The 22,902-nt window shown below is 53.6% G+C and overlaps 2 protein-coding genes across 6 annotated transcripts in view; one reads left to right on the top strand and one right to left on the bottom strand.

The window, feature by feature from the left end:
* The window catches only part of PNKD (PNKD metallo-beta-lactamase domain containing), a 60,634-nt gene that overhangs the window by 35,098 nt on the left and 2,634 nt on the right, over positions 1 to 22,902 (bottom strand). The gene's annotated exons all lie outside the window — the stretch shown is intronic.
* Positions 5,697 to 22,323, top strand: TMBIM1 (transmembrane BAX inhibitor motif containing 1). Of its 2 annotated transcripts, XM_040476234.1 has the most exons (12): positions 5,697 to 5,805; positions 14,550 to 14,774; positions 16,039 to 16,139; positions 16,959 to 17,023; positions 17,202 to 17,255; positions 17,780 to 17,830; positions 18,346 to 18,385; positions 18,664 to 18,701; positions 18,887 to 18,974; positions 19,296 to 19,391; positions 20,396 to 20,449; positions 20,859 to 21,005. In XM_040476234.1, exons 2-12 carry the CDS (start codon positions 14,573 to 14,575, stop codon positions 21,003 to 21,005), a joined length of 936 nt encoding a protein of 311 aa, XP_040332168.1. In that variant the 5' UTR covers positions 5,697 to 5,805; positions 14,550 to 14,572. The 2 variants fall into 2 exon arrangements, with proteins under 2 accessions (XP_040332168.1, XP_040332169.1); XM_040476235.1 differs by lacking the exon at positions 5,697 to 5,805 and having other exon boundaries at positions 14,573 to 14,774; positions 20,859 to 22,323.

Here is a 22,902-nt window from a genome sequence, read left to right as displayed (position 1 = left end):
CAGTCGGGTAAATGTCCAGCTTTGGCTTGGGTCATGATCTTGTGGTTCATGAGTTTGAGCCCCAAATTGGGCTCCACGCTGGCAGTGCGGAGCCTGCTTGGGATTCTCTCTCTCTCTCTCTCTCTCTCTCTCTCTCTCTGCCCCTTTTCCACCTATGCTCTCTCTCTCTCTCTCTCTCTCTCAAAATTAATTAATTTTTAAAAAGGAGTTAAACATTGGCCAAATTAAGGTTGGGATGCCTATGGCCTCGTCTGGAAGAGTGCGGTCCACCAGGCAGCAGTGACTTGCCTGGAGCTCCTTAGCAATGCAGATTCTCAGGTCCCACCCTGAGAAGCAGAATCTGCATTTAGACAAGATCCCCACATCACTTATTTGCACATTAAAGTTTGGGAGAGCCAAGTGGAGATACAGGGGGCAGTCCTCTGTGTTTCTTCCCTCAGGGACATAGGAAGCAAGGCCAAGGCTGAGAGTGAGGCTTTGGAGAAGGTGTTGGAGCGCTGAAGAGATTGAGGGAAGTGTGGAGGAATCATCTAGGGTGGGGATGTCAAGATGAATGATGAGAAAAAAACCCAAGTCTTCATGAACTCTGTGAGATCAGCCAGCACCTTCCTTCTCCTTTTCAGCCGTGTGCGTGCAGGGCAGCATCTGCCCGCTGAGTTCCCCCAGGCAGAGAGGGGCAGAGCAGTGCGGTGATTCTCACGAGGGATCAGGGATGGAAGCTGGTTAAGATGGGGAGAGAAGCGGGGAGGGACAGGAGGAGGATGGGAGACGCATGAGTTGTCAGTCCTGGTGTGGTCACAATTGCAGTTGGGGTTGTTGAGCTGGAGAGACAGATGATGGTCAGGGCGTGGGCACTTGAAATTGAGATGACAGAGGGGGTGCAGTTACGGGTAACGAGAGGTTCCAGGGCAGCTATCATCTTGGGCTGGGAATAAGAGAAGAGGAAATGGCTGTTGGCTTTTTGGAACGCGCAGTTGTTTAAGGCAAATGCAGGTAAAATATGAGGAAGGCCTTTCTGCCCACGAGAGACCTGCAGAAGCTGGGAATCCCCCAGCGGGTCAGGGTGACGGAGGAGATCAAGGTCTGCAGCCGTGGAGGGCAGGGTGTGAGGGCAGGATTGAGCTACACAAAGGCGAATTCACCTATCAGGTCCTGTTAAGTCTTCCTGAATGCAATCACGCTGACTGAGTCACTGGGCTTCTCTTTCAACCGACCACAGCAATTCGCAGAGTTTGCTAGGCTCCAAGTATTTGAAGACTGCCATTTTTAATCCTTATACCCTATTGTTACCTCCCTTAAAAAATTTTTTTTAATGTTTATTTATATTTGAGAGAGAGACAGAGACAGAGCATGAGTGGGGGAGGGGCAGAAAGAGAGGGAGACACAGAATTCAAAGCAGGCGCCAGGCTCCAAGCTGTCAGCATAGAGCCCGACACAGGGTTCAAACTCATGAATCCTGAGATCATGACCTGAGCCGAAGTTGGATGCTTAACCGACTGAGCCGCCCAGGCACCCCTAATCTCCCTTTTTTAGAGATAAGGATATCAAGGCTCAGAGAAGTTAAGTAATACGCCCAATGTCACACAGCCACTAAAGTGATTTGAACAGAGCCCAGGTCTGTCTAGCACCAAAGCTGGCTGATATTCGGATTCACCAGGGGGCCTTCGTTTCAGCCTCCGCTAAGATGCTGATTCACATTTCTGAGTCTAGGAAGAGGTATCCCCAAGGGAACTGACCTATTTTTCACAAGCCCCTTAGGTGATTCTGATAGTCAGGGAAGATTGGAAAGCATTGCCCGGTGCCCTGGCCGCAGCACAGTGGATGCCAGGCGGGTTCTGTGGCCCAGCCTTTGTCACAAGGTGACGCATCCAGGGAAGGAGCTCTTACCCAACCTGTCTCCAGTTCTATTGAGCTGCTAAGATCACTAGCAACAGTACCACGTGCGCGCCATTTTCAATGCTTTTCACGTAGATGATTTCATCTGAGGCCTCAAAAGTGCAGGAGGTAGGAAAAAACAATATGATTAGACTCATTCATAAGTAAAGAGATGGGCCCCAGGCCTGACGGCCATTCAGGGGCAAGGCTAGGACAAACCTCTTGTTTCTGGGACATCCACATCCACCCTTCTTTCTACTCCCAATTTCTTTATGAGAGTGCTGACTAGGGGCACCTGAGTGGCTCAATCAGCTCAGGCCATGATCTCACCGGTTTGTGGATTCAAGCCCTGCATGGGGCTCTACCCTGATGGTGCAGAGCCTGCTTGGGATTCTGTCTCTTCCTGTCTCTGCCCCTCCCCCACTTGTGAACACTCTCTCAATCTCTCTCTCAAAATATATAAATAAACTTAAAAAAAAAGAAGAAGAAGAAAGTGCTGACTAATGTTTATGGATAATAAGACTAATTTTTAGGGGAAAGAGTTCTAATTTCTTAATGTTAGAATCCCTTTAATTCAACAGATGATGGGGCAGGGCTGTCTGAAGCTAGGGATGAATGAGACGTTGTCCTAGCCCTCCAGTGGGGAGAAAGAGGCATATTTACCCCAGGCTGCATTAAATGCCTTGAGTCAGTAAACACAGAGTCCTCTGGAAAAAAAAGGGGGGGACCGGCAGCTTTTTGGAGAAAGTGATAAATGAAAGGAACTTTCTTGGGTGGAGTAATGCATAAACTCTAAGTAATCAGGCACACTGCAGGAGGAATTTGTAGGACAGATGATTGGAGCCCTGGGGCTAGGTGCAAAGCTGAACTTTCCCTGCCTACTCCCTTCTGGTTCCACCTGGGCTCCCGGGACACCACCCAGGGGCCCACTCCTCCCGGACCTCCCTTTGCCTCTCCTCTCATCAATCACTAAGCTTTGGCTACCCCGTCCCTAAAACAAACAGCAGCCTGATTCCTTTCATTCCCTCTACGCTGCCTCCAGCTGCCTCTGACTTGACTGAACTTGACTTGACTTTCCTCCCAGGGCAGGACTGACAGAAAGATACAAGACGCCCAGTTAAATTTGGACTTCAGATAAGCAAGGAATAGTTTTTAGTGTATTTCCAAATATTATATGGGGCAATGACACATACTTAGGGAAAAAATTATTTGTTGTATGTCTGAAGTTCAAATAAATCTGGTCATCCTGCATCTTTATTTGCTGAAGCCAGCAACTTCACTCTAGGGGCGCCAGCGGGCCTCCCGCGACCTTCCCAACCTCCTTCTAGGTGGCTGCTGATAGTCACATGCCTCCCATTGCCCTGGAGGTAAAATCTCAATTCTGACTCCCTGTCTCCGAGCTCAGCCCAACTTCTTGCCACTCCTACCCCACTCTATCCGCCCAATCTTAGATTGCTGGGACAAGGGGGCCCTAAACCCCTTGCTTAAGATAAGATGCTGTTCCCAAGTAAGCATTTCTTCATCCCAGCACTTGCCAAACTGTCAAAATTATAATTAGGTGGTCTTTAACCATCTCCCCTAGACTGTGAGTTTCTTGAGGACAGGGGCTATGTCCTTCAGTTTTGTCACCTCCAGAACCAGAAATTGCTGTCTGCTTGACAGACAATAGGGGCTTAATTAATGATCTGCTAAGAGTCTTATGAATAACACGTTTATCCCTTTTATCCAGGGATAAAAAGGGGTCAAGAGAAGGGTACTGAATGCCTCTGGTGTGCCCTGGGCTAGATGCTTCGTTTCAGATTCTTTTAGGATTATAATCTTGATTCCATGATCAGCAAATAGGCCCAGGAAAAAGCAAGCAGCAAGGCTTGCATGGGGCTTGGTGGTGTGTGTCCCCACATTCCACTTGCCCATGGGGCAGATGTGACTGCTGGCTGGGAAACAAATCTCCTTGGAGACTGTTCTAGCAGTTCCCAGAAAGTAGAGAGGTACTTTCTGGGGAACGGGCCCAAGGGTAGAGAACATGAAGGGGTGTCTGGAGATCTTTCCAGATTCTGCAAGGCTTTGCATCTCACCTACGGCTCTATTCTGATATCAGGGGACTTGCTCCGGTGAGCTCACGCTTTGGGAGGGGACTTCTTAAAATGAGGTCTGTGGCCCCCTAAGAACTGAATTTACATTGGGAGTTGGGTTGGCTGGGGGAGTTAGCCTGCCATAATGTCCACCAGTCCCCCTAAGTAACTCCTTTTTTTATATATATATATATTTAACATTTTATTTATTTTTGAGACAGAGCATGAACAGGGGAGGGTGAGAGAGAGAGAGAGGGAGACAGAATCCGAAACAGGTTCCAGGCTCTGAGCTGTCAGCACAGAGCCCGATGCGGGGCTCGAACTCACAGAGTGAGAGATCATGACCTGAGCCGAAGTCGGCCGCCCAACCAACTGAGCCACCCAGGCGCCCCGTTACTCCTTTTTAAATGGTATCTATACGAATATACATAGTATGTGTGTGTGTGGGCGGGGGGGGGGGGTGGTAATTTTAAAAACATCTGTATTTTAATTGGTTTGAAACATATAATCTATGTGGCAATTTTGCTTACTATGCTTACTAGTAAGCATGCTGTTTTCACTTATGTTTGGTACGCATATAAGCTTCCAGATAAGTCCATGGGCCCCTCCTTCCTAAGTCTGCTCTATGACAGAGCTGGACTGACCACCAGAGATAATCATGTAAAGAAAACTGCTTAGTGATGCGTGTGGAATCAGGAGGGCTTCAGGTGGTCTTGGTGGTCTACCTGCATTCATTTCTAGCTGTGTTTTGTCAAGTCTACCTGCCTCACCCCCCGCCATTCAGAAAGTTAGCGCCCATGGGCTGTAAAAGACATTCAGCAGTACGTTGATCTGTAGCTTATTAGCACTAGATAAGCACCTGAAATAAAGCTGTTCCTCTACCAGCAGCTTTGGCGTAATGGAAAAAACATGGACTTTGCAACAATACAAACCCGGGCAATGTTTCAAAACTTGCCAGAACTCACTTCCTGGTTTGTGAAATGGTACGAGGAGGGCATCCTTGCATTAGTGACCGGGAGGGTTGACACGACAGGCACACTAATACTAGTAACCTACATCCCAAGTCAGGCCTTCTGACTTTCAAACACCTGCTTTCCTGGTTGAAGTAACTTCAATCGGGGAATGTCTCAGTTCCCAGGGTCAGAGATTCCCAGTTCCCTCTACATTTGGACGTTTGAAGTTTTAAACTTGCAAAGGGCGTTCGGCTTACAAGAAGAGAATTGTCAAGGGTGTTCAGGGATTTATGTCTAATAATGAAAAATGGGAAACAGTTTTAAATGTCCTCCAGCAGGAAACTGATTTAATAAATCAGCACAGCTATGTGATAGAATACTTTGCGGCATTAAAATTACGCTTTTGAAGAATTATCTAGTGTCAAGAAAAAATGTTCTTGATAAAATGTTAAGTAAAATAAAAGCAATATTTAAAACATCATATAATATGACCCCACTCCAGAAAGACAAGTGAAACACATGGACGTATAAGGCAAAGAAGCACAAACGCAAGCGCTTTCCGCAGGGAGTCGGGAGGCGTGGAAAGACGTGATTTTCCTCCTCTATTTTTGTGTTTTGTCAGTTTCCATCAGTGATCACGTACTGCCTTTAAATGTGAGAACACTAGAATCACGTCGGGGCCTCGGCAGCCGCGCGCGCGCGCACGCGCGCGCAGCTGGCGGACGCGGGCGAGACCCCGAGCGGACCCCAGCGCCCCCTGGCGGCGCCCCGAGGCCCCGCCCCACGGGGTTGGGACGACGGGGCGGGGCGCGGAGCCCCAGCCCAGCCCAGGCCTGGTCAGCGCGCTCGGAGCCGGACTCGCCGCGCCGGGAGGGAGGCCGGGAGCGCACCGTCGGAGCGGTCAGGCAAGCCAGGGAGCCGGGGCCGGCGGGAGTTGGGGACCCCATGTCGGCGGGGACGGAGCCAGAGCTGGGACGACGCCCCAAACTTTTTCCGAGTGCTCGGCCCGGGGAGGCGGTGCCGGAATGGGAATCTGTTGCCTTCGCCCTTGGAGTTTCGCTTTCCCGCTGCTCCCCGGGAGGCCGGGTGGCGCCTGTTTGGCGTTGGGAGCCGAGCAATGGGTGGTGGGCACCAGCGAGCGGGCCAGGGTCTGTGGGTGTCGCGTCCCCCTCTTTCTGGCGCGTGCGTCGCAGGGCGTGTCCCCCGTACGAGCCCCCAGAGTGGCCAGTGGCGCGTGGGATGAGGCTGTCAGGTCCCTCGGCTGGTGGGAGGGGGAGGGGAGCGGCCGAGGAGCCTGGTGCCAGCCTTGGTGTAGACAGGTGAATGAGTCTGTGAGTGAGTGGGGGGAGGGGTCAGCAGCCCTCTATGCTTGGCGTGGGGAAGTGCCACCCCTGTCACCGTGACTTTGCCTCAGCCTGCCTGCTTCCAGCCACTGTGCCCAGGCTGGATTCAGAAAGCTACAAGGAAGTACTGTCCTCCTCATGGCCTCTTTGGGTCAGCATAAAAACCCAACGGGAACATGGGAAAGGGGAAAACAAGTGGAGCTGGGGAAGGAGCCAGGAGCCAGTGGGAGTGCCAGCAGGGGAAGGCTCTGGGAGGCTTGGCCCTGATCTGTGGGTCCTGCATCAGCTTGTCCTCCAGGGTGTCCATCCCCTCTCACCCCACTGTGGCCTGGGTGTGGTATCCAGGGGGTGGCATTCTACCTGAGGAACGTGGACATGGGATTAAGTGGGGGTCAGGGAACCAGGGTCAGGGCCAGATGTCATGGCAGGTCCTTCAGGTGTCCAGTTCTCTGGGGCTCTGAAATATTCATCTCACCAGTGAGCTTTGGTTTCAAAGCTGGCGCCTTTGGCCTGGCCAGTGGTGGCAGGGGGAGCCAGGTGCTGCCTTGGGGCTGCTTTGTCGGGGGCCGAGGGGCAGCCTTACTTTCTCCTCACCTGCCTGCTGTCCCTGCCTCTCTAGCCATGGGACCCAAACAGAGGACCCAGTTTGTAACTTAGAAGTGGTGGGACCACACAAATGTCAAGGGCATTGACTTCTTCTGTCTTCTGGTGCCATGACCTCAGGGCCTCGCTTGTAAAAATGGGCACGTCAGAGATGTAATGATGGGTTACACCATAAGTGTGGGGAGAGCTTCATGTCATGAGCTGGGGTAATAGCCACCTCAGCTCAGACTCCTCCCATGGGAACAGGGGCCTCAGCTGGAAGCTGTCTACCTCAGAGCACTTCCATCCACCCCCCAAACTTCTCACCTAGGGTCCTTCAGAAAGCGCAGAGGCCCCAGAGAAGGGACATACACTTGTGTCTTCGGAGGGCTGCAGGGGCAAGGTCAGAGAGGGGAAGCCGAGATAGCTCTGGGAAGAAGGTCTCCGCTAACAACACGGTTAATGCTGATGTGGGCTTTCTTGAGCATTCTGTTGGGACTGCTGTACAGGGGAGGGCCTTGACCTCCAGCCCTAAGAGTTGAGATTCTGGGCCAAAACTTGGGTCTTGTTTTGAAGTAGAGATGATATTCAGAAGTCTACAGGCCACAGTGCTGGTACTGAGGGTACTCCATACACCAGTCAGGGAGGAAGATAAGAATGAGTCCTTCTTCTTGTGTTTAATGATTTGTATTTTTCCCATGACAGCAAGGGGATGGTAGGCGATGCCAGTCTCCTGGTTCTATGCTAGTTGAAGATGTCCCCCCAGCCCTTGGCAGTAGATCAGTAAATTCCACCATGGAGAATATAATAGCAGCTGTCTGGGAGGTGGGGGGTAGAGAGGAGAAGGACCCTTGCTGTGGACGCTGGCTGGCAGTGAACTGACTCAGAGTGAGGGGGCATGCCTGTACTTCATGTGACTGCTCTCAGGGCTGGGTAGAAGGACAGGGGTTTTAAGATATGAGGAGTTGGGACATGAATCATTCTCAGGGTTGGGTCTATCTGTAAAACAAAGGTGGCCTGGTCAGGATCCCACAGGATATTAATTAGGTGTGCTCTGATAAAAATGTTTCAGGCTTGAGCAAGTTTGGAGGAAAACTGGGTGAAACAAAGTTGAACAGCTTTTGCTCAAGGCAGGGCTTCTCAGAGGCTAAAAATGCCCTTGTGCCTTGGGAATTTCCAAAAGGGGTATGGATTGTTTTTCAGACTTATCTGTTTCAGAGCTCATTTGTTAACATCTCCCGGGGTAGTGTTCTTTAGAGCAGTCTGGGAAATGCCTGGCTGGATGAATTTGGCTTTCAATGCCATGGTTCTGGGTAACGAGTCCCTCCCCTTTGCCCCCATGGGGGCTGATTTGGGGCAAAAGGAAGCCGAGGGAGGGCATTTGCCTGGTGGCAGGGTTAGAACTTTTGAGCCCGGGTCTCTCGCCTTCCTGCCTGGTAATCTTTCTTGTCTACGGTGTTACGTTCTTTCTTTGCAGACTCTGGGGTAAGTGAGCACCCAGGAAATGCTGGCTGCAGGGTCCAGAGGGCAGTATGGGGGCAGTTTGGGAGGAAAGGGCATTAGGGCCAGTCCCAAACCCGGAATGTGTCAGGTGCCTCTGCCTCTGCGGACATTTTACATCAGTAGTGACCCCAGCGTAGATTCCTTAGGAAATGTGTCACTCTGCCCTGAAACCTGTGGGTCATTCTGCCCTGAAACCCACTGCTCATTCAGAAGCAGAGGCTCTTGGAGTCGGAATGGACTTGATCTTTTGGTTCCATGTACTTGTTTTATGGAGGAGAAAAGTGAGTCCAGAGATGTGGAGTGGCCCACCCTGACTCACAGTGGGGTTAAGACCAGGACGAGAACTCTGCTTCCTGCCTTCTAACCCAGAGCTCTGGCGTTGGACTGACTTTGTGCAAGGGAAAAGGTCTTTGCTACCTCAGCCCGCCCCAGGTGCTGGCCTGGGCACAAAGGTGGCTGGTGGGCGTGCCTCAGGGGCTTCTGTTCCAAGCAGGTGTCAAAGCAAAGGGTATGAACTGTAAAATCAGACCTCAAATCTGGGTTCAAACACATCTCTGCTGTTTGCCTGCTGTGGGACCCTAGATCTGTTTTTGTCTGAATTTCAGTTTTATCTATAGAGTGGGGGTAAGAACATGCACCCCAGAGGGCCGCAGTGAGGCTCAGACGTACCTGAGTAGCCAATGACAGGTACATTACTTACTGCTGTGAGCGGTTCTCTTCCTTCCCTGCCTATCACAGGGAAGGGTTCGTTCCTTTCTGCATGGTGGGTTGTTAATTCTGCCTGCCTCTGCTCCCTCCTAGTCTTGAAGTCCAACTGAGAGGCAGAGAGGAAACCAAAGGAGGAGGTGGATAGGGGCTGTGTCTCTGAATTCTCCTCCCTCATCTGCATGGCCCAGCCTTTGGGACCATAGATGTGGCTGGGGTCGCTGAGCTCACCCACACTGCTGGCACAATTCTATCACCCACTGAGGGGGGCTGAAGCTGTGGGGCCTGGGTTACTTCTGCTCTCCAGGGCATCTTCCTCACCCCTCTTAGCCTCAGATCTGAGAGAGGCCACCCTGGCTCGGGGCTGGGGCTGGGACGGAAGTCATGGGTTGGCAGTCTTATCTACTTCTGAGCAGGAAGGCATGATGGGGGCGGGGGGCGAGGATAGGGGGGAAAGGGTATCTTGTTCTGGCCCTGCCTCACTGGGCAGGGCTGGGGATGGAAGTTCCAAACCCATGACCAAGAGGCCCTTTTGTGGGCTGGGACAGGAACTTTCTTGGCATTGGGGTTTCCTTGTCTGTTAGATAACCGGATGATTTCTAAAGGCCACTCCGTCTCTTACGTCAGGTTTTAGATCCCCTCAGAGTCATCCTGTTATTCCCAGAAGCCAGGCAGACTGAAGGATAAGTTGATTCTGGGCCTCTTGGTCCGTGTGCAGCAGGCCTGGTGACTGCCCAGACACTCCTGGGTGTATCTTTTTTAGTCCTCTGCCCTGGTGGCTCTGGGCTGGGGGTGGGGGTGGGGAGAGCTGGAGGAGTTGGGGTAGGTAGAGGAAAAGGGAGGGAAGGAGACCGTCCTACGAGGCCAGGGGCTGTGTTCCTGTGCCTGCTGGGTGGGGTTTCCTGAGATGCACACTCTGAGCTATTCTTTCCATTCTGACTCTGGGCATCGGTTCCTGGCAGCGAGGAGGGCAGGCTGCCTGGACCAGTCAGCTGCTCCTTTCCGCCCCTCCCTCCAACACACACCCGCTTGCTTGCTTGCTTGCTTGCTTGCTATGACTCCGGTAGCTCAGGCCTCCTCTCTGCAGATTCCAGAGCCTTAACTCTTCAGGTGCGCCCAGGGGAGCCTGAGCCTGGGCCTCAGCTGGCCAGAGCTGTGGTGGCCACACCGAGGTGGCTCCGGGGGAAGGGGCTGTTTCCCCAAGGCTGTACCTGAAAACCTTGACAGCCAACAAGTCCTGTGTTTGAGCCCGCCCACTGCTGCTGCTGGGACGGCTGGGTCTGGAGGAGAAAGGAGAGCTTCTGGCTCCTTCTGGTGGGGGATTGGGGTCTTGACGATGGGGGAGCAGACTTAGATCTGTAACATGGCAAGGATGGGGCAGTTAGAACATCTTGATAACAGGCATGGTGAGGAAGAATGTTCTAATGATTCAGGCTGCCTGCAAGTGGCACAGCCTTGCTCCCTGTTGTTGGAGTGTGTTCAGGAGAAACTGAATGCCTACTGTGTTTTAGGAAAATTCATGCTTCCAGTGGGGACCCTTCAAGGTCCCTTTTTAGCCCATGGAGACTGTGAGCTCCTCTACTAGCTACTGGCAGAACCCAGATGACCTGACTCCTGGTTTCTAGTCTTTGGGCATCAGTCATCCTCCCCATCTCTGGATCGTCTCCCTCCTCTTTCCCCTCCTTCTCTTTCAACTCCACATTCTCCAGCGCCTACCATTACTCACAGCTCTGAAAGTGAACACTGACCACTTCCCCCTTTCCCTACTGCCTAGGCAGAGGCGGGCCCCAAACCTCATCCTTCTCCGAGGTCTCCATGACACAGAGTGACCAGGCTGGGCAGCTGTCAGGGGGCAGGCCCGGCTGTGGGCCAAGGCTCCTGCCCGCCTGGCACTGCTCAGAGGTGGGTGTGGCTGTGTTCTGCCACTCCTCTGACTCGCCTGAATGCTCTCCCCTTCTCCTGTGCCCAGGACTGCACATCAGAGAGCGGGGATGTAGGCCCCGCCTCAGGTCCGGCAACATGACCATGACCATGGAGAGGTCACTCAACTTCCCCGTCTGGCTGGTAAAGCGAGTGGGCTGGCTCACCTTAGATGAGAGAGTTTGCTTTTAGCTCTGTCATTTAAGAATCTCTAGCTCTGAATACCCTCTTAACCTCCTGGCGGTGTTTGGGAACCAGGAGATGGGGAATTACGGAGGGGCCTGAGTGGTTCCATGTCCTTTGCTATGTGAGCCTTCTGTTGTCATTAGAGGGTCTTAAACGGGTAGCCGTGAGTGGTGACGAGAGGCTTAGATAGATGGGGCATCAAAATGAGAGATGAGAGCATGGGGCTCTGCAGTCCGTCTTGGCGCTCAGGTGTTGACTTCATCACACCCTAGCTAAGTAACTTTGGGCAAGTGAATTCTTCTAAGCCTCTATTTCTTCATCTGTAAATAGGGATAACATTATCCACCCTGTTGGACTACTGTAAGGACTAATAAAATAATAACTATAAAAAGCCAGCATTTACTGTTTTCATCAGGGGCCAGGTACCCTTCTAAGTGCTTTATGCATATTTTTACAACTCTGAGAAGGGTATTGTTAAGAGTATTAAACCCATTCTCCAGGTGGAGACAGTGAGTCATAGTGAGGTGACATGGTCAGTGCCAATCTCTGGTGAGCATGGGCTGGTGGCTGAGCCCTTGGAGAACTGGACTGTGAGCTGCTGTGTCTCCAGCAGGCGGGTCTACTGGTGAATTCCTCAGAAGAGTCAAAGGGAGGGGTGAGAACGTGCAGAGGGAGTCCCCGTGAGTCAGCGGCCTCCTGAGCTGGACCAGGCCCCTGGAGACCTGGTGGCCAATCCGAGGCTGACCTTCCTCTCCATGATTTACCCTGGGGCCGCAGCCCCTGTGGTCTGGAAAGGAGCCTGTTTGCCCAGCTTGGCTTAGAGGGAGGAGGGAGGGGCCACTGCTGGCCAGGCAAAGGGCAAGCCCCATGTCGCTGGGTGCCTCAGATAGTTCACAATCTGTTAGAGCAGGAAATGAGCTCACAGATCATCTGACCCATAACACCTCATTTTATAGAGGAGCACCCCCAGCAGGAGACAGGGCCAGGTCATGGTGTCATCACCTGTGGTGGCCCAGCTGGGGCTTCAAACCACAGGGCCTTTCCTGCCAGTGCCTCTTGGGCCATGCTCAGCCTATTCATCTGTGTGCCATCACCCAGATAGGTGGGCATCACAGGAACCCCGGGCTGAGATGGCTGTAATAATAACACATAGCCCTACTCCATAGTAAGGTGTTTTTTTTTTTTTTTAATATTTTGTTTTTTTTTTATGTAATCCCTACACCCAACATGGGGCTTGAACTTACAACCCTGAGATCAAGAGCTGTATGCTCCACTGACTGAGCCTGCCAGGCACCCCTTTCTTTTTTTAATAAGTTTTAGATATAGCCCTATTCCAAAGTGACCTGTTTGCACCTCTTCCTATAGACAGGATGCCATTCTCTTGGTGGAGTTAAAAGGGGATTCTTGGAGAGGGACGGGCAGAGGGGTGTAGGGAGAAGGAGACTTTTGCCTCAGGGAAGGAGAGCCAGTTCGTGTTTCTTCCTTTTTCAAAATCTATTAAGATTCACATATTTATACTTATTACCCTATCCTTACGGAAGACTGGGACATTTCCAAAGCAGTTAATATCTGTTTCTTATGCTCACAACACTCCGTGTTTGGTCTTCTCTCGTTCTCTTTCACTCCTTATTTCCTCAGGTCTCCCTGCTCCACTGTGCAGGACCTTCGCCATGACCCTGCTTTTGAAGCCTTGGTTTGCTGTCACACCCTCTCACTGTCAGAAAGGTCTTTCTTATTTCTGACCTGACACATTCTTGTTGTGCTGGCCCATCTACTCTGGGAAGATGGAGAACAGCTTTCCTCAAAGTAACCCATTTAGAGCCCTGGCCTGATATCCGATCCCTCCTCCCTCCCCTCCCCACCACCTTCCTCTCTGAATTATCCCAGTTCTCCTAAGAGAGAAGAGATAAGACAATTCTTTATCTGATCCCTGGACTGTGCGGGGTGCCCTAAAAAGAGAAGCCGGTTCTCTCTTCCTTCCAGCAGAGGTTCTGAGCACGTCTGCCTGCCTGGATCCGGGGGTGCTTCCTCCCTGGGGGGTCCTAAAGGTCTGCCCCTTGGGAGATGCTGTGGGAGGAGGTCATGGCCCTGTCAAGGCTTTTCAGGGACCCCCTTCTTAGCTTCTCCCAAGCCCCCATCTTTGCCACCTCAGAGGGGAACACCAGGCCAGGAGGACATTTATTTGGCCTAAGAGGCAGAAAGAACACAGCCTAATATAGAGGATGCAGACCCAGGACCCTGAAGGCCTCAGTTCCGGTTGTACCATTAACCTGCTCGTTCTGTGGCCCTGGGGAGTCAAGAGTCGCTTCACTGTTCTGCGCCTTGTTCCTCTTCTCTAAATGGAGCATTTGGGGCCATAAGACCTGGAGGTCCCTCTCAGCTGTGTTTTTGGGGTTCCCTCCTCGTTCCTCAGCCCTCCCCTGGCCGTGGGACTCTTCCTGCCACAGAGAAGACACCTGCTGGGTCTTGAGGCATGACTCATCAGTGCATTCTCCTCCCCACTTAGCCACAGCTCCTGCTGGGGAACAGGCAGGAATCACGGGGATACCAGAGGCTCCAGAGCCCAAAACATGGGTCTCTCCCTCCCAGGGGGTTTCGGGGCCCTGTACGCACTATCTACTACCTGGCAAGGCTGTGAAGAGAACAGTAGCAGCCATATGCTGCGACACCCATCAGATGCACCTTAGCTGTTATTTGAAGGAACCAGAAAGTCCTGTCTCTGGCCTCACCTTTTTTGTGCAGCTCCCCAGCCCTGAGTGGCCAGCCCCAGGCAGCTACTCGCCCAGGCCTCTCAGGCGTCCCCTGACTCAGCCACTGGCCACGGAGCCACTGGCCACGGGCCCACTGCCCTCCCGCTTGGGCCTGGTGGCTCGGCCCTGGGGCTAGCTTGTCCTCCCCCTCCACTTAGAGCCCTGGCTCCTCCCCAGCTCTGCCTTTCAGGCCTGAGGCTTCTGCCAGCTGCTGTGGGGGCTGGGCTGACCCCTTCAATGGGTCCTGGCTGGCCGCGTGACTCACCCCCAGGCTTGGCTGGGGCCATCAAGCTTCTTCTGTGGTCACTGGAAACTTTTCTTAAATGAGCACAGGGGAGTTCCTGGGCTTCCGTCCCTCGTCTCTCACACCACTGATGCCCAGTGACTGCTCTGGGCTCCTGCACAAATCCCCCCTTCTGCTTTCCTGGGGGCACGAAGCGGCACAGGAGGGAGGGCCGTAGACAGAAAGCTGGCATGAAGGCAGAGGGACAGGGGCTGAGCTGGTGGGGATGGGGAGGATGGCCTGTGGGCAGAGGATGACACTGTGATCACGATCAAGAGAGAAAATGTGAGGGTCCCCCCTCCACAGAGGCAGCCTGGACTGGGGCCCCGTGAGCTGGGTCCGGGTACTCCTGACTGATTTTCTCATCTCCATTTCAGGTGCCCTCAGCCCTTGAGCGGCCATGTCCAGCCCCAGTGCCCCCCCTCCGTATGAGGACCGCAACCCTCTGTACCCTGGCCCTCCGCCCCAGGGGGGCTACGGGCAGCCGTCTGTCCTGCCTGGTGGCTACCCGGCCTACCCGGCCTACCCACAGCCTGGCTACGGTCACCCTGCTGGCTATCCACAGCCTATGCCCCCCATCCACCCGATGCCCATGAACTACGGTGGTGAGTCCCCGAGGGGCAGCTGGAGGCGGGGGGGGGGGGACGAGGCAGCACTTGTACCACATGAGGCCACCTCTTTTCCTTCCATCTCAGCTTCCTGTCCCATCCCTTTTTTCATCTTCTCCTTAGATCTCTCCTGTTTCACGATCTTTGTTACCTGCCCCCACCCCCCCCCATCCCCTTAGCACCTGGCCCTGAGCCACCTACTAGCCCCTTTATTCAGCAAGGAGACTGAGTCCATAGACACACACCAGAACTTCCATATCAGATGAGAAAGTGGTGGGGTAAGGCAACTGGTTCCTGGAGGCCATTTCCGTGTCCTAGCTAGACAGTTGCCACCCCCTGGACTCCTCTCTTCTAGTAACTGCCTTTGGTACCTGAGGCACTTTTTTTTTTTTTTCCTTAAATATTCTCGATGCTGACAAGTCCTCGTCCTTTAAGGTAACATCTGAGTCTTACAGACATCCAGAAGTCATTTGGATGTCTGATAAATGTCATGGCAGGTAAATGTTCTGTTTGGTCAGAAATGAGAGATTAGAATGCAGGGATTTTTCCTGAATGGCTCACATGCGGATTTTGAAAGCAGTGTCCAAGGAAGCATTGAAGGAATGTTTTGAGCCCTGTAGCCTCTGGAATTCTGGGGCACGGCCAGCTCTCAGCTGGCCATCTGTGGTCTGTTGGGAATACTAGCACATCAGTCACGGTCACAGTCATGCTTTGTCCTGTGCACGCAGGCCGCTGGCATCCCCGAGTGCTGATGTTTGCCGGATGCAGATTATGCTCCTCACTCTGTTCTCCACCCTCCACACATACGCTATGTTTCTATCTTCCTCTTCCTCCTTCCATCCGTGACGCCCCTGCTCCGGCCCTGCCAGCTCCTCTGGCTGATGCCCCAAGCCCTGCCCCTGCCTGGCTTCCTCACTAGATCGTGACCCCTAGTTGAAGATCATGAGTATTCATCCCCCAGAGCACCCAGGTGTGGGCCGGGCACCCCCATACAGGAGCCATCAGTGAATGCGCACCGATGGAATGGCTTACACCAAAGTCCCCTTGTGACAGGGACGCTCGGCTCCGCATGGTGCCCAGGCCATCCCTGGGTTACTCTGAGGGCATCCAGAGGACCTGATTTGGGTGAGGAGTTCCTGAGTTATACCCTTGTCTTTTGGCTGGAGATCCCTGAGACTCTGAGATAATGTCATGCAGGCTTTGGGATTGAGGCCACATGTCCCAGGTCCCCAGTTGGTCATATTTGATCTCTTCCCAGGCCCAGGCCAGGGCTATGATGCGGAGGAGAGAGCAGTGAGTGAAAGCTTCGGGCCTGGAGAATGGGATGACAGGAAAGTCCGACACACCTTCATCCGAAAGGTGAGATATGGGCGGGGAGGCCACTGTACGTCGGCTGTGGGAATGGGGTGGGGCCGGGGGTGGAGATGGCCAGGCACTATTAGTTCCGGGGCACTCATTCCCATGCAGATACGCTGTTGCCTTCCGAATTCTCTTTAGTCCTGCCCTGCCCTCAGAGGGGCCCCCAGCTCCGCTGACCCACGTTCCCCGCCTTTCACTCTTCTCTTCCTTGACCTTGTGGTGGGGGACAGATTCAACCTGGGAAAATCTAGGCGGGCTTCGCCAAAGTGTTCTGTCCTCCCCAAACGTCTTTCTCCTGTTAGACTGTGAGCAACTTGAAGTCAGAATGATCAAACTCTTTTATACTCCATCCCTCCCCCATCTCACATCTGCACGGTGCCCTGCTCTGAGTAGGTGGATACCCGAGGAGGTAGATACCTGACAGACGTCACACTGAACTCCCAGAAGTGTGGAGGCCACACCCGGTAGTGCAGCGAGGCAGGGGGAGTAAGTGGGGAACTGAGGCTAAGTGTTGGACAGGGGGTGGGGGAAATGTCAGGGAGCAGCTGGAGGTGGGGGTCAGCTCTGAGGGTGCATCTAGTATCTGAGCCAGACTCCTCAAGGGTGGGGGGCCTTCGGGCCAGGCTGCAGCCGAGGAGGGCCCTAGTGGAAATGAAGTAAGAAGGAGATCCTTCACCATTAAGAAGGGGCCCCCTCGCCCCCCGTAAAAGACGTGGGCAGGGTATAGGGTCTTTGGGGCTCTTGGGGGGGACTGGCTGCTTCCCGGGGGGACACGGGGGATGGTGACACATGCTGCCCCCACCCTGGCCTGTGTTCCAGGTTTACAGCATCATCTCCATCCAGCTGCTCATCACGGTGGCCATCATCGCTATCTTCACCTTTGTGTGAGTCTGAGGACTCGGGGGCCCTGCGGGTGGGGCCGGGCCCTGTGCTCAGATGGACTGGAAGGGGAGCTTGCATGTGGTGGCCAGGGCGGGCGGCGGGAACGCAGGCTGCTGGGAGGGCCTGGGCAGGGAGTGTGAGGTGTGTGACTCCCCTCCCTTGTCCTCCCCTGCTCCACAGGAAACCAGTTGGCGATTTCGTGAGGAGAAACCTGTTTGTCTACTATGTGTCCTAGTGAGTCTCTGCGCCTGTCTGCTGTGTGTGTGTGTGTGTGTGTGTGTGTGTGTGTGTGTGTGTGTGTGTGTTGGGGGTGGGGCAGGGAGATGAGCGGGAGACAACTGACCAGCTTTTCTCAGGTCAGCGATCAAAATGCTTTTTGAGGGGCCCTCCAGGCTGCCGGCTTTGCTGGCAAGGGTGGGTGAGACTCTTGGTATGTGAGCCACCAAGTGAGGAGTAACAGCACCCCAGAGCTCCTGGGAGCAGGGGGTGGGGGGCTGGTGGCTGCATGCACACTGCCAAATGGTCCCCGGATTCTCCTAGTCTGTCTGCCACGGTCTCCTTCAGCCTCCTTCCTGGCCAAGCCCCCGTCTCAGAGGTTCTTGGTGTCCTTGGGGGGGGTACTTGTCCTGGGCGGCTTCCCCTCAGACTTCCCAACGGCCCCCAGCCTGCCGGCCTGGTGAGTGCCACCAGGCGGGGCCCAGATGGGGCTGAGGGGCAGGCTGGGCCTGTTGTCCATTTCCTCATCTCTCTCTCCCCAGTGCTGTCTTCCTGGGCACCTATCTGACCCTCGCGTGCTGCCAGGGACCCAGGTGAGTCCTGGAAGACGATGAGAAGGGATGGTGGGGGGCACGAGGTGGGGGCAAGTGTTTGGGGAAGCAAGGGGATCCCTAGAGCAGCTGCGTGGTCATGGGTGCGGTTGAAGTTGAGGTGCGTACAAAGTCCCCTGGGTGGGTGGGATCTATTCAGCCACGCGGCTGTAATTTTTACAGTACATCTGCAAGGTATTTAACGTTTTAACCATTTAACACATATGGAAAACCCAAGGCTCAGAGGTTGAGTAACTTTCTCACGGTCACGCAGTCCTTGTAAGAACTGCAACTGGACCCAGGTGTTTGTGGCTCCATTGCCCAGGTCGGTCCCACTGCCCCATGTTGTCCCTGCATAGAACCCCCAGCAGTTACCAAAGGCCATGCCCGCCTCCCCACCCCCAAGTCAAGGCCTAATTCTCTACGCACCTGAGCCAAGAACTTCCTTCTGCTAAAGGAGCCTCTGATACCGGGCTAGACCCAAGTCGCTTAATCACACATGGTCTCTTTCCTTTCAGACGCCGTTTCCCATGGAATATCATCCTGCTGACCCTCTTTGTAAGTCTAGAAGGGTTGAGGGAGGGTGTGGAGATGGTGTGAGAGAGAGAGAGTTGGTCCCAGGGAAGGGGCTGGGGACACCACTGTGGAAGATGTCCCTGGCTCTCTCCCCGACCCTAACCTGACCCATGGCATTGGTCTCATCACTGCCTCTTTCCTACTCAGTCACATTTGCCTTCCCGCCCCCCCCCCCCCCCCCAGCTCTGGCAATCTACTGTGGCCATGCCTCCATGCCACCTTTCTCATGTGTTTCACTCTTGTCTCTGTCCTTCCCTCAGACTCTTGCCATGGGCTTCATGACGGGCACCATTTCCAGGTATATTCCAGGACAAACCACTGCACTCTTGTGAAGTGTCTGTTATGTGGGAGTGGGGCATCCCTGGGCTGGCAGTCATCTGCATGGGTGGATGCTGGGCAAGATCCTTCTAGAAGGGATTGTTTTGAAGTCATTCATACATGACTTATCTATCCCTTTGGCCTCTCTCAACTCCTTCTCCGCAGTGTGTATGAAACCAAAGCCGTCATCATTGCAATGATCATCACTGCCGTGGTGTCCATTTCGGTCACCATCTTCTGCTTCCAGACCAAGGTGAGGGTATGGAGGGCCCTTCCCTGGCCACCCCACCTCCTTTCTTCTATAAACCTGGCCCTCCAGGCTTGGCAGTTGAGCAGGCCTGTGAGGGCCCAGACTCCTCTACACCAGGGATTTCCCTTGGAGAGTCTAGTCCCCTTCCCCTCCTGTCTGCAGCTATAAAACTGCTTCTTGTGTCTGTCCTTAGAACGTCATGGTTACGCCCAGGCCTTCCAAGAAGCAGCACTGGGACTCCCTGGAGGGGGAGGCAGGGCAGTCTAGCTGGGCTGCTAGTTGTGACACTTGTCTGACAGGTGCTTCCTCCTCCCTTCCTGGCAGGTGGACTTCACCTCGTGCACAGGCCTCTTCTGTGTCCTGGGAATTGTGATGATGGTGACTGGGATTGTCACCGCCATTGTGCTGTCCTTCAAATATGTGAGTGTCCTGGGAGAGCTGCAGTCCGCAAACCTAACATTCACAGGAGACTTCCGGTGTGAAGTGTTGCAGCACGCCCACGCCCCAGGCATCCGGGCAGGCTCTGACTTCTGGAAGCTCTCAGCTGGCTAGAAAAGGCACCAATGCTGGAGCACCATCCTTTGGTTAGGGTCGTCTCTGTTAGGAGATGGAAGGCCCTGGGCACCGTAGAACCTGAAGCCCTGGATGACATTACAGAATTCCTATGGGAAACAGTGGGTGAGATGTGTCTGGCAGCTGAAGTCAGGTTCGAGGAGGGAGATGGCAGATGGGCTTCGATGGAGGGGACCCCCGAGGAGGGGAGTGTGGTGCTGGGAAGGGAGGCGTACAATCAGGAGGGCCATCTGCCTACTTGACCATGGCTGGCCCTACCCTTCTGTGGACAGGCACCTGGAGGGCTGTTGAGCAGGCTGCCCTGGGGGTCCATGATTCTGACAGTCGTCAGGGTGGTAGTGGGGTTTCCCTCCCACACCAGGCCGCAGGAACCACTCTACTGAATGCTGACTATGTGTAGGGCTCTTCAAGCTGTACCTGCCTGGCTCCTGCCCCTCCCAGAGCTATAGCTCAACCACCTGCTTTTTTCCAGAAGTACAGTGGACATTTCTGTAACCTAACTAACTTTGGAGATTGGTTTTATATGACCCCTGGAGGATGGCCTCTGTTTTCTCTGCCAAATGTTACTGTTCTTTTTTTTAAGTAATCTCTATACCCAATGTGGGGCTCGAACTCACAACCCTGAAGTCAACACTCACATGCTCTACCAGATGAGCCAGCCAGGCACCCCAAATATGTTACTATTCCTAATTTCTTTCAGGATGTGGAAGGCAGAAGTAGTCCTTTCACAGAGCTACCTTCCTGGGTCTCCCCACTCAGATGCCAGAATTCTGGGGGAAATGGCACTGAGGGACTGCCTGGGTCTGTGCTTTACTAAGATCTCTAACACTGTCCTTGTCCCCTCTCCCCAGATTTACTGGCTCCACATGGTCTATGCTGCCCTGGGGGCCATTTGCTTCACCTTGGTGAGTAAGGCCCTGCTGTCTCTAGGAAGGGGAGTGGGAGCTGGAGAAGAGGAACAGGTGGAGCAGGAGTTAGGCTGCTTGGGAGCCAGGGAGTGGGGCCACAGCTGCCCTTTCCTTTTCCACGGTCAAGAGGTGACCGATTTCCTGGGCATTGCTGCCATCGCTCGTTCATTCGCCTGCTGTGAACACCCAGCAGGCTGTATTATAGATGATGGCGTGTCTTTCTGCCTTCCTAGACTGAACCATTTGAGGGGAGAGGCCATGGGTTGTTCTGGTCATTAAAGAGTCCCTAAGTACACTGCATGGCACGGAGGCTCCTAGGACAGATGTGGTTATGAAACGAGAACCAGACAGGAGCTCTGGCCCCTGAGCCCCTGGGTCCTCACTCGAGCCTTCCCTGTTCCTGCAGTTCCTGGCTTACGACACGCAGCTGGTCCTGGGAAACCGAAAGCACACCATCAGCCCGGAGGACTACATCACTGGCGCCCTGCAGATCTACACTGACATCATCTACATTTTCACCTTTGTGCTGCAGCTGGTGGGGGACCGCAATTAAGGAGCACCTTCCACCCCACTGTGCGCCCACTGTGGGCTCTCCCTTCCCTAGAGGGCTGGGCCCTGTGACTGGAGTCCGGACCTCAGACCCCCTTCCTTCCCCTCCAGTAATGTGCCCAGTTTCCTTTCTGTCCTGGGATGGGTGGCCTCTGTGGTGGTGGATGTGCAGGGACCTGGCGGGGCTGGAGGAACCGGGGACTAACTCTTGCCTCTGGTAGACTTGGCAGGGACCAGGCAGAAGACGTGCCTTCTCCTTCCACCCACTCCGTGGCACCAAATTCTTCTCGACTGCTGGGGTTGCAGGGAGGACAGAAAAAGCCTATTCTACAGCCAAAAGGGAATATGAGAAGTAGAAGTAACTTCGGGGTGATGAGGTGTCCTCTCCCACCTCTGCCATAGGCTTCTGGGCTTGGTAGCTGAAGCTGTTTCCTCCCTCAACCCCCAACAAAGCCAGAGAGCTTTGTCCCCAGCCTCCTGGACTCACTGGCCATTATCCTGTACTCCTCTGACAACCCTTGGTGCCTTCCGGCTCACAAAGGTAGAAGAGATCTGTGCCCATGGGTCTCCCCTGCTTCAGTCCCTCTTCTTTCGATGGCATGTACATACTGTTCATTTGGAATAGGGGAGGACAAGGAGAGTAAGCAAAGCCAAGGACGGCCAAGACAGAACAGCGTCTACCCTGGGCTTCCTCATGGCTTGTGGTGGTGGAGAGGGCAGGCCTGTCCACAGCCATCTGGTCCCCATTCTCCAAAGCTCCCTGGGGCCTCCTTGGGGGCTTCTGAGATCTCTGGTCAGAGAGACCTCTTGCTTCCTGTGCTCAAGCTGCTCAGAGAAGAAAGTGAGGAGCAAAGCTTGGGAGATGGGGTGGTTTGTAGGATTATAAGTGGGGCCAGGAAGTACCAGGGTGTAGAAAGGTCAGGTTGGGGGCAGGAAAATGCTCTGGGGTCCTCTCCCTGATCTGAGGGGTATGAAAGCCTACTGTGGTGTCCATGGAAATTTCTGTGTTCTTTCCTTGTGCTAACCTGGGAAGGATCCTGAGCAAAAGGAGACTTCCCCTCTCAGTTTGTTCTTAACTTGTGCTGGGGGATTTTAGACTTGAGCCTCATCTCTCCAGCCAGCTGCCACTTTCTTCGTGACACCAAGTGCCTCAAGCTGGAATGGGGAAGGAGGACAAGAGTCCTTCTGTCAGTGGGGGTAGAAACCAAATCAGCCCAAGGGTATACTTAGGACTTCTCTTAAGTACTTGGTCCTAAATATATCACACAAAAGGACATAAGTAGAAACGTAATAAAGTTTTGTGTTTCGAAGTTAAAACCCTACTTGGCTCTGGTTTCTTTAAGGTGTCCACTCTGGGAGGGCTGGTCTGGCTCTGTCCAAACCGTCCACTTCCTACCTCTGCATTTTGGCTTGGTTTCCTCTACCTTGCCTAAGATCACAAAACATATTTTGCCCCAGTGCTTCCTGGTGACGGACGCAGTAGATCGGTAAAGGTTCAACCTTAGCAATACTGGGTCTGGCGCGGACGAATGGTCTCTCTCTGAATGAGAGTGGTAACGTGACCTTTTCTGCATCATGGACCCTTCACAAAAGCACACGAGAGCTAGGAACTCTCTTACTCACAAAGCTGTATGTGTACACGTGATTTTCACACTGATGAGGGGAGATGCACCACAGGTTCAAGTTTAGAACTCGTCTTAGAAACCACTAGTCCAAACCCTCTCACAAACAAGGAAACTGAGGCCCAGAGAGGCTGAGTCACTTGGACTAGACCAAGAGGAGTCGTGTTTTTTCCCCCACACCTTGAATGCCCTTTTTGATTCTCTTTTTTTGTTAGAGGCTCAGTAGGACTCCACCCTCCGGGCCAACAGCTCTGAGGGCCTGGTCCCCAGGGCCTGAGC

Source organism: Herpailurus yagouaroundi, unplaced genomic scaffold, assembly GCF_014898765.1.
Source record: "Herpailurus yagouaroundi ecotype Mexico unplaced genomic scaffold, PumYag 140, whole genome shotgun sequence".
Taxonomy (NCBI): domain Eukaryota; kingdom Metazoa; phylum Chordata; class Mammalia; order Carnivora; family Felidae; genus Herpailurus; species Herpailurus yagouaroundi.
The sequence above is the reverse complement of the archived record's forward strand: the minus strand, read 5'-3'. Positions and strand labels throughout refer to the sequence as shown.